Genomic DNA, 11239 nt, shown 5'->3' with positions numbered 1-11239 from the left:
AGCCCAATGTGACGGTATGTGGAGATGGAGCTTTTGGGAGGTGCTTAAGTCATGAGGGTGGAGTCTTCATGCAAGGGACCAGTGCCCTCATTTAAAAGGCTCCAGAGAGATCCCCAGCCCTTCCTACCCTGCAAGGACACAGCAAGAAGCACTGGCCATAAACCCAAAAGAGGGCCTCCCCAAGAAGACAAGCATGCTGGTGCCTTGATCTTGGACTTCCGGCCTCCAGAGAACTGTGAGCAATAAATTTCTGTTGTTTATAAGCCACCCAGTCTGTGGTATTTTGTTACAGCAGCTGGAACAGACTAAGACATCCGTCAACAATACAGCAGATAAATAAACGGTGGTATATTATGCTATGGGATACTATACAGCAGTGAAATACCGGAATGCAGATACACACAATTACATGAATGAAAAGTTACAAAGAAGCCCAACACACGAAGTCAAATACATAGAGTATGATTCCACTTTCTTAACGTTCAAAAGCAAGCAAAACTAAACTATAATATCGTTTAGGATGTATTGTGGGTAGTGAACCATCTAGAAAAGCAAGAAAACCTTCTCCCATAAAACTCAGAACAGTGGGGTTGGATGCGTTAAACTTGGAATGGGACTTGCCAAACCCTCTATGGACTCTGGGGCGGCTGCTAACATCCCATTTCTTAATCTGGTGATCTATTGATAATTATTTGTTAACTGTGCATCTGTATCGTGCCCTTTTAGTCTATGCGTCTTATATTTCACAAGGAAAAAAAATTTAGAGAAGGGAGACATATATTTGGGGGGACAGAAAACAAGAAGACATTTTTGCCTGGAGATCCACAGTTGCCCATTTGAAGGCTCCAGGTCAGCTCCTGGGGACGCTCAACCTTAGAGATACTTCCTCTCCGCTCTCCCACCCAGGAACCAGGAACAAGACTCATCCCCTGGGGCAAAAACCAAAAACCAAAAACCAAAAAAAAAAAAACCAAAACACCTGTCTTGGAGAAACAAGACCCGCCCCCTTAGATTCAGGCACCGCCCCAGGGACAAGACCCATCCACTTCGAGACCTGCTCTGCTGGAGCACTGAGGGTCTGGACACGAGCCAGGGTTGTCATGGAGATGGCCGCAGGCTAGGGATTAATGAATAGGGACCTCTGGAGGCTGAGGCTCCGCCCACCTCACCTCCAACCCAATCTTTTCTCTTCTGAGACAATAGCGACAGGGACTCACCCATTTCCTGCGGGCCTCCCAAGCGCCTGGTGCAAGGCTGGACCTCGTACCTAACTCAATCTCCACTGTGGCCCCATCTTATAGATGTGCTAATTGAGGCTCAGAAGGGGCGGGAAGGATTATACTCCGGGGGCGATCTCAGCCTCTCCCGAGCGCCAGTTACTGGGCTGGAGCTGACGACGCTCACGTGTCTGCTGCAGGAACTGACTCTCCAGCTGACCAGTCGAGCCAGCCACCTGCACGCTCAGCTGAGCTCCGCATGTCCCCACCACCTGTCTTCTCCCTTCGGGGCAGTCACCCTCTCCTGAAGCCCCAGCCTCACTCCTCCTCACTCACTCCTCATCCACGTTTCTGGGCGCGGCTGGGCGCTGACGGGTGAGCGGTTAAGCAAACGGGCAAAGCCGACCCCTGCCCTCAGCGAGTTTATATTCCAGGGGAGGGGAGATAGGCGATCAGTGGATAATCCGTGAGTAGCCTACTGCTTGTTTGCGATAAGGACAGTTTGAAAATTAAGGCAGAGTGAGGACTACAAGGTGACGGGAGGGCTGTTTTAGCTAGGGTGGACAGGAGAGGTGTCTCTGAGGACGTCTGGAAGAAATGAGGGGGAGTAAGGGACACTTTTTGGAAGTCCAGGGGAGGGATTCCAGGCAGGGGGAACGGCACGTTCAAAGGCCCTGAGTCCACAAAGAGCAAAGAAGGTGGTGTAGCTGGAGCGGAGTGAAGCAGGAAAGAGGTAGCAAACAGTTGAGGGAGGCTCCAGGGGCCAGACCTGTCGAGACTTCCAGGCAGGGGGTGAGGAACACGGGAGGAAGGGAAGGGAAGCCACGGGACGTTGACAGGATGTGATTTCTGGCCGCGCCGTAGGGGCGCTGGAGGCAGGAGGACCAATGAGGAGGCAGTTGCAGGGGGACTGGCACCCAGGAGTGCAGTCCTGAGCCAATCAGCGCTAGGGCCCGCCCCCTGCCCGGGAACCTGCTACCCCGCCGGGGCCGGCAATGCCTAGGCCCCCTCTCTCACCTGGGCCCGCGCCCCGCCTCCTCCCTGCTCCCAGCCTTGGTCTCCCCTGCATTCGGCCGGGCCTCCACGCGGGTCCCACAGGAATTTCTCTAAAACATTAATCGGATCGTGTGACTTTCCAGCTTAAAACCTTTTCAATGGCTTCTCAGTGCCCTAGGAATGTGTCCAGCATTCAGCCTGGACTAAGAGGCCGGACACAGTGGCTCGTGCAGCTCCCGGCCTCTCTCCACCAAACTGCTGCCTTTGATGTCCCAATCCAAGGCCTGGAGTCTCCCCCAAGACAAGCTCTCCCTCCCCACCCCCCAATATGCTCCTCCCTCTTCCATTCCTGAATCTTCCTTCCTTCCTTCCTTCCTTCCTTCCTTCCTTCCTTCCTTCCTTCCTTCCTTCCTTCCTTCCTTCCTTCCTTTTTTGGAAAAAAATGTTAAGGCTTTAAAATATAGATAATAACACCCCCCCACCGCCCCACCCCCCGCGGCCAGGTATAGACTCAGAAGAATTGAAAACAACCGTGCAAACAAAAACTTATACACGAACGTTCATAACAGTACTATTCCCAATAGCCAAAAGGTAGCAACAACCCAAATATCCATGAACAGATGAATGGACAAAATGCAGTATACCCATATGGTGGAAAATTATTCAACCAGTAAAAGTAATGACGTACAGACACATGCCACAACATAGACGAATCTCGAAAACATGCTAAGTGAAAGAAGTTGGTCATAAGAGATTACGTATTGTATGACTCAACTGATATGAAATGCCTGCAGTAGGCAAAGCCATAGAGAGACAAAGCTGGTTATTGGTTGCCAGGGGCTGGGAGGAGAAGGAAATGCAGAGTGACAGTTTAATGGATCTAGATTTCTGTTGGGGGAGATGAAAAAGTTCTGAAACTAGATAGTGGGATGGCCACACACACACCCATATACTGTCTATCATATTTGAAACGTTAGAGGTATACCTCACTCTCCATAGGCCCCTCCAGGATCTGATTGCTTCTCCCTGCTACAAGGTAACTCCTACCACGAATTTGGTGCTTATTGTTTCCATGGATACTTTTAGACTTTCACTCATATGTATTTATATTTTAAAAAGTCGTACTATTGACCAGGCGCTTTTAAAAGTCATGCTCTTCACCTCTTTTCTCCCATCTCTTTGTGAAATGCAAAGACTCACTGAGACTCACTAGCTTTGAAATGTTTTAGTACCTCACTTTACTGCTCTTTAAAATGGGAGAATAATGTGACCCACTCCATAAGGTAAGGAGAAACAAATGGGTTTGTATTTGTAAAGCACTTACAAGACGAAGCTATTATTTTCGTTTTATTTATTTTTATTACCCCCCCCCCATTTTATTTCTTGTTCCTTTACTTTTTTGAGTATGGACCACATTCACATGGCTTCAGATTCAAGAAGTACAAAAGGATAGAGTGCAGTAAGTTTCAGTTCTGGGAGTTAGACAATGTTGCTAGTTTCCTCTTCTTCCAGACACAACCCACTGATAAGCACAGATAGAACAGGTGGCAGGCTGTTTTCCACCTTCCTTTCTGCCTGCCCCCCTTCACTTCACATTATCACTTGGAGTGTTTCCATATTTTTACACAGCAAATTTCTTCATCTTTTTTTTTTTTTTTGGATACACAGCATCCACTGGGCAGGTCAATCATGACGCCACTCGAATCCCCTACGGATGGGCATTTAGCTCATTTCCAGTCTTTTTCAGTGGTGCGCAATACCGCACTGATTCACCTGATACAGATGTTGTTTTGCACGTTTCTGAACAGATCTGACAGATTAGTTCCTGGAATTGCTCACGTGTTAAGGCCGTTCCAAATTTCACTTGCCCCAGCCATGTACAAAAAGGTCCTGTTTCCCACACTCTTGTGGACAACGTTCAGCGTGTACTTCACCTTAAACAGCCACAGGCTGCAGGCATACCTCTGCAACAAGTCTTTCCTGCTCAGCATGGGGCATTTGAGATGTGTTGAGGTGCATTTCTCTCTCATTTCCCTTGACTCATCCTTCTCATCTCTAACCCTTGGCTTTCATCCTGCAGGTTTCAGCTGAAACACTGTGGCCTCCTGGAAGACCTTGAGGATTGCTCTCACCCCAGTGGGAGATCAGCTCAGTGCCTTCTCGGTTCTCGGTCTTCCCACCAAATCCTCTTTCCTGCGTTAGAGCACATTTTCCAGGAAGGCGATTGGATCTGTGTCTGACTGCCTCCTCCATCTGACGGTGAGCTTCCTGCAGACAGGGTCCAATGGTAGCTCCAGCACCAAGGACAGAGGTAGCCCACAGTAGGTGCTCAGTAAATATCGGTAGCTTAGGATCCAGTGAAAATATATATAGCAAAATATATGCAGGACTCAGGAGCACAGTCGGTGCTTAGTACGTGTTGTTCTCTTAAGAGCGAATGCATATACGCAGGGCTTGTTATAAGGGGGGGGGGGCACTGAGGCTAGGAGAAGGGACAGTCGCTTGCTCAGACAGCCAAGTGAAGGCTGGAGTGGGGTTCTAGTCCAGAGCGCCCCTACTTTCCTTGAGGCCTCTGCCACTGCCTCATTCACCTCCCTCCCCTGGCATCCCCTCGCCCAACACAGTGCCTGGCACAGACAGGACCTGATAAATGTGTATTTGTTGAAGGAATGAATGAATATGTGTGTCTGCTGAGGTGGGGAGGGGAGCTGCGTCCAGCCTCCCAGGCCCCCAGCCCCCTCCCCGTGCAGGACCCAGGAATCCAAGCCGCCCGCCCTCCCCGCCCCTCTGGGTCCCCTTGTCCTCCCGCTTCCGGCCTTGCAGCCAGTCTTTCCTCTTTGGGGCTCGGTCGAGAGGCTGGGTTTCCGGGGGGAAGGCTTAGGCGGTGACACCGAGCCCAGCCTCCTCCACCCCCCACCACGCTCGGGCCCTCCCTCCCTCCCCGCCACCACCGTCCGCGTTTGGCCGGCCGCGGGGAAGGAAGAAAGGAGCGAAGGAGGCGGAGGTAAGAACCAGGCGCCCAGCGATCAGGGCCGAGCCCCAGGGCCCGGGCTCGGAAATCCGCGAGGCCACGACCCGCGGCCCCAATTCTGCTGATCACGCCTGCGGGAAAACCACAAGCTGGGCCCGGTGGGGAGCTCGGACCCCCGTGGGGACCTAGGGCTCCGGACCCTAGCAACCTTGGTGGGGGGCAGGCGTCCAGGGGCTGGGCCCTCAGTCGCCTCCTCCCTGGAGAATTTGGGCAGCTGAGCCCCCAGCCCCCCCTCCCCCAATCCTCCCTGCCACTAGGACCCAGGAATCCATACCCCCCACTTACAGGAGTGGATCCGAGTCACCTCCCAAACCTGGGACTCCAAACCCCAGCTCCCACCTCTCTCGGTCCCAGGAGTCCAGGGCCCCAGCCTCCCCCCCTGCCCAAGAATCTGAGCCCTCCTACCCCTGGCCTCTCCCAGACCCTGGTCTGGGCACCCACACTGCATTTCCGGGGCCTCCCAATGTTGAATTGTACCCGCTCCACTCGGGCACCACAGGCTGGGTCCCAGCCCCTCCCAACAGGCTCCAGCGGGCCCCCTGGAGAAAAAGCAGTTAGGCTGACTCCCTGTCTCCTCTTCTGTCTGTATCTCTGGCTTGTCTCCTCTCTCTGTCTCTCTGTCTCTCCCTACGTCCATCCTGCTGTGGCTCTTCTGATCTCTGTGTTTGCACCATCTCTCCCGAAATCTCTTTGTTGTCTCTCCATCTCTGTCTCTGCTGGGAGTCCCCATCTCTCTCTCCTGCTGGCTCCCACCATCCTGTCTTTACCGCTTCTCCTGCTCTCTGTCTGTCCCCGGGTCTCTGCTCTGTCTTTCTGTCTTGCTGGCTCTCTCCTTTGCCTGGCTAAACATCTGACCATCACTGAATCTCCATCTCTCTCTGTCTCTGCTTCTCTGCCTCACTCCACACATCTCCCTTTATCTGACCCACCCCATGCGCCCCCCGCAATGTCTCCTTGTCTCCCCTTTCTCCTTGCAGGCATGGATCCGCAGCCCCCTCCACCCGCCCAGGGCAGCCCACCTCACCGTGGCCGGGGCCGGGGCCGTGGCCGAGGCCGTGGTAGGGGCCGGGGCCGTGGCAGGGGGGGCGCTGGAGCCCCTCGGGCGCCCCTGCCCTGCCCGACCTGTGGCCGCCTCTTCCGCTTCCCCTACTACCTGTCCCGGCACCGGCTGAGCCACTCAGGCCTCCGACCCCACGCCTGCCCCCTGTGCCCCAAGGCCTTCCGCCGGCCCGCCCACCTCTCCCGCCACCTGCGAGGCCACGGGCCCCAGCCCCCACTGCGCTGCGCCGCCTGCCCCCGCACCTTCCCGGAGCCCGCCCAGCTCCGGCGCCACCTGGCCCAGGAGCACGCAGGCGGCGAGGTCGAGCTGGCCATCGAGAGGGCGGCCAAGGAGGCAGCCGAGTCCGGCTGGGGCTCCCAGGACGCCAGTGCGGAGGGGCCCACCACCGCCGCAGCTGCGGCCGCTGAGGAGGAGGCCGCGTGGCCCGAGACGTGGCCGGCGCCGGAGCCGGCCACGCTGGCGGCCCCCGCGAGCGCCGAACCCCGGGAGCCGGAGGAGGAGGAGGCCGAGGCAGGGGCGGCGGAGCTGAGGGCGGAGTTGGCACTGGCGGCCGGCAGGCAGGAGGAGAAGCAGGTCCTGCTCCAGGCCGACTGGACGCTCCTGTGCCTCCGCTGTCGTGAAGCCTTCGCCACCAAGGGCGAGCTCAAAGCGCACCCTTGCCTGCGCCCCGAGGGAGAACAGGAGGGTGAAGGGGGCCCCCCGCCCCGCCCCAAGCGCCACCAGTGCTCCATCTGCCTCAAGGCCTTCGCCAGGCCCTGGTCGCTGTCCCGCCACCGGCTGGTCCACTCCACCGACCGCCCCTTCGTGTGCCCAGACTGCGGCCTGGCCTTCCGCCTCGCCTCCTACCTCCGTCAGCACCGGCGCGTGCACGGCGCGCTCAGCCTCCTGGCCCCGCTGCCCGCGGCGGGCAGGAAGGACGACAAGGCCTCGGGGGGACGGAACTCAGGGAAGGGGCCCGAGGGCGGCGAAGGGGCCGAGTGCGGGAGCGCCTCCGAGGGGGGGGGGAGGCGGGCAGAACGGAGGGGACGCCGCCCCGGCCCGGGCCCCCGCGGGGGAGCCCCGCTTCTGGTGCCCCGAGTGCGGCAAAGGTTTCCGGCGCCGCGCGCACCTGCGGCAGCACGGGGTGACCCACTCCGGGGCGCGCCCCTTCCAGTGCGTGCGCTGCCAGAGGGAGTTCAAGCGGCTGGCCGACCTGGCCCGCCACGCGCAGGTGCACGCAGGGGGCCCGGCCCCGCACCCGTGTCCGCGCTGCCCGCGCCGCTTCTCGCGCGCCTACAGTCTCCTGCGTCACCAGCGCTGCCACCGAGCTGAGCTGGAGAGGGCAGCCGCGTTGCAGGCGCTCCAGGCCCAGGCCCCGCCGTCGCCCCCGCCGCCCCCGCCGCCCCCGCCAGCTGGGCAGGAGGAGGAAGGGCTCCCGCTGCCCGTTGCACACATCAAGGAAGAGCCACCCTCCCCGGGGACCCCACCCCAGTCGCCGCCGCCGGCTCCCCCTGTCTTCCTCAGCGCCTCCTGTTTCGACAGCCAAGACCATTCAGCCTTCGAGATGGAGGAAGAAGAGATTGACAGCAAGGCCCACCTGCGCGGATTGGGAGGCCTGGCCTCCTGACCTTCACACCCACTCTTGGCCCCTCCATTTGGCTCCCGGTTTGCAATATGGAGGAGGGAAGTCGAAGGAGAGGCGCCTCCTGTCTACCCACCCTTCCCCTTCCAGCCCTCAACACTAAGGAGGGGGGGCCCTGGACCGCCCCTCCCTCCCCATCGCCCACCCCCAGGACCCCTGACTGGCTAGGAACTGCTTGCCCGCGTAGGCCTCTGAAGGCAGGACGACTTGGAAAAGGAGGCGGAATATATTGGCCAGAGAGATGGAGACTGGGGGGGATCCCCTGCCTGGCTGTCTCCCATTGTACACACTGGACACCATCACCTCTTTGGAACTGCCAGACCCTTGGGGTCCCCAGTGAGCAAAGGTCCATCCCTGTCCTTTTGTCTGTCTGTGAATAAATGTGAGTTTGTGAAACAGGAGAGAGTGAGGCTGTCTGTGGGGGCTGCCAGAGGGGTTCTAGGGTGAGGCGGGGTTCAGCCAACAGGCTCTGAGCTTGCATTCCAAGCAGGAAGGATCCAGATTCCCACATCAGGGAATGGCAGGGAAGTGCTCAGCCAGCAAGAAACTCAAGAGAAGAATCGGGAGTGTGGCAACACCCGTTACCATCTGCCCAGGCATCTTTGGGTCGCCCCATGGCCCCCCTGTGCAGTCTCTGCATGCATTCTTTCAGCAAACATTTGCCAGGCACAGCGCTGGGCCCTGGGGATGCTGGAGATGAGAAAGCCACGAGGAGCTCGAATTCTAGATCCGCACTGCCCAATACAGTTCAGCTGCTAGCCGCACATGGCTGCTTCCATTTAGATTCAGGATGAGTAAATCGATTTAAAATAAAATAATTAGAAACGTTCAGTTCCTCAGTCACACAGTGTCAAGGTTCAACAGCTCCATGTGGCTGGTGGCTACCCTGTCGGACGGCACAGATCTAGAACATTCCAGCACCGCAAGAAGTTCTCTTGGACAGGGCTGCCCTAGATAATAAACCGATCTGCAGTAGGGCACCAGGTATTAATAAGGGCTACTGAGAACACTGCATGGCTGGGAGGGAGGGCCCTCTGGTGACCTTTGACCTGAATGAAGAGCTGGGTGGAGGGAAGAGCAGGGACAAAGGCCATGAGGTAGTTTGGTGCTGCATGTTTGAGAAACCACAAGAAATTGGGGGTGAGGGAAAGTGTCATTTTCTGCAAACCTTCTAATGGTTTTTTCTTCACCCATCTATTTGGGTCTTAAGGAGTGGAGAGGGAAAGATGTGTTCAAGCCATCTTCCTTAAACCCCTTCTCTTTCCTTCTATTGACCTCCTGCCTTCCCCCAGCGCCTTCAATGGCTCTCTCTTTCCTATGCAAATAATGATGACATTGACCACTTAGGTATCTTCATGCGTAGAAGGCCAGGAAAAGAGGGGCGAGGTCATCCCAGTTTTCCAGGGCAACAAACAGAGGCTTTGGGAAGGAGGATTGCTCCCTAGTGTGATGAAAACACCAGGTAGGGGCAGGGATGGAGGGAAGGAAGCCGGGAACATGGAGGTTGAGGGTCTAGGAAGGGAGATGACTGACTACCCAGAGCTTTGCAGAATCCTCCCTGGCAAAGATTCAACACACCTTGGCTGAGCCCTTGGCACTGTGCCTGGCACGTAGTAGGCATTCAATCCATGTTAGCCCGTTTGATTATCGCTGTATCACCCAGGGCTGGATGTAGGGGAGGCAGTGATGAGTGAGACCACCTGGGCACCAGCCCTCATGGAGCTTACAGACCAGCAGAGGATGTGGACAGTAATCAAATACTGGCACAAATAAATTAGGGTTTCCAAATGAGACCGGTTCTTCCACAAACTAGGTCCCATAACAGCCTCAGATGTGGGGAGCTGGGGTGTGCTTTCATGACGTCAAAGCTACCTCCCTCCTCAGGAAGCTTCAGTGGCTCCCTATTACCATATCCAAACATGGGCCACCATTTAGCGAGCACCTACCATGGCCAGATACCTTTTCAGCTCAGTCTCATTGATTCAACTCATTGAGGGAGGGGATTACATAGCCCAATTTACAGAAGGAGCAAACGGGATTAAAATTAAGTCATTTGTCCTACTTTGGAAATCACTACCATGAATTGAGCTCTTTGTATTCAATGAGGTGCTTTGTGGGGAGGGCTGAAAACAGGGGTTGGCACCGGTGAGGGAGTCATTGCTGTTGTTGCTTTGTTATGATTATTTTCCCAGGCTGGTGTAAAACTGATCTCAGGGAACCCTCACCACCCCACTGGGGATTAGGAAACATCCTCATCACTTTCTAAGGGCAAGACAGCACTCAGAGAGGGGGTCCCTTGTCCAAAATCTCATAGCTAGAAATTGGTGACGTGGAATTTGAGCCCAGGCTGGACCAACGCCATAGCCTGCACACCCTTAGCCAGGCCAATCTAATGCTTAGGATTAGCCCCCTCTTTGCCTGCATCCCGGTCTCCAAGCCCCAAGGCATCATGCCCCACCCCTCCAGGGCTTTGCCGACCACCTGCCCCCTTCCCCGCAGGCTTACTCTGTCTGGAGGATCCACTGCATCCGGAGAGAAACATTCCTAGAACAAAACACAGAACTTAGGGTGAGAAAAGGTCTCTAAGGATAGAGCCCAGTTCTCCCATTTTGCAGACGAGAAGACTGAGCCCTAGACCTGTGGGACAGACACAAAACATGATAAAACACCCAAAGGGTCGCTATTATTGTGAAGAAGCACTGCTGGTGTTCATAAGTCAAACCTTGTAGCTTGTCTTGCCCTGTGCTGAGCATTTTACATATATGACCTCAACCACATGTTCATAATCATACAAAATACATTTTTTTAAAGATTTTATTTATTTATTTGACAGAGACAGCGAGAGCAGGAACACAAACAGGGGGAGTGGGAGAGGGAGAAGCAGGCTTCCCGCTGAGCCGGGAGCCCGGTGTGGGACTCGATCCCAGGACCCTGAGATCATGACCTGAGCCGAAGGCAGTCGCTTAACCAACTGAGCCACCCAGGCGCCCCACAAAATACATTTTTAAAAGATTTTTATTTATTCATTTGAGGCAGACAGATATGGGGTAGGGGTGGGGGTGGAGAGAGAGAGAACCCGAGGAAGAGAAGAGGCAGAGGGAGAGGGAGAAGCAAACTCTCCGCTGAGCAGGGAGCCCAAGGCGGGGCTAGGTCCCAGGACCCCGAGATCATGACCTGAGCCAAAGGCAGACGCCCAACCATCTGAGCCACCCAGGTGCCCCACAAAACACATTTCTTGAGTACTTAGCCTACAGCTCCTTCTAAAGGGATTGTGTGGATTAGCTCACCTACTCTTCCCAACAAGATCAATTGAT

General features: G+C 55.7%; 1 protein-coding gene across 1 annotated transcript; it reads left to right on the top strand.

The window, feature by feature from the left end:
• Positions 1–5149: 5149 nt before the first annotated feature.
• Positions 5150–8323, top strand: ZNF579 (zinc finger protein 579). Its single transcript, XM_034986247.1, is given in 3 exon segments — positions 5150–5217; positions 6222–7303; positions 7305–8323. Coding segments are annotated over 2 exon segments (1686 nt in total). The 5' UTR covers positions 5150–5217; positions 6222–6223; the 3' UTR covers positions 7911–8323.
• Positions 8324–11239: the final 2916 nt, after the last annotated feature.

Source organism: Mirounga leonina, unplaced genomic scaffold, assembly GCF_011800145.1.
Source record: "Mirounga leonina isolate KUSES-001 unplaced genomic scaffold, KU_Mleo_1.0 Mir_376, whole genome shotgun sequence".
Taxonomy (NCBI): Eukaryota; Metazoa; Chordata; class Mammalia; order Carnivora; family Phocidae; genus Mirounga; species Mirounga leonina.
The sequence above is the reverse complement of the archived record's forward strand: the minus strand, read 5'-3'. Positions and strand labels throughout refer to the sequence as shown.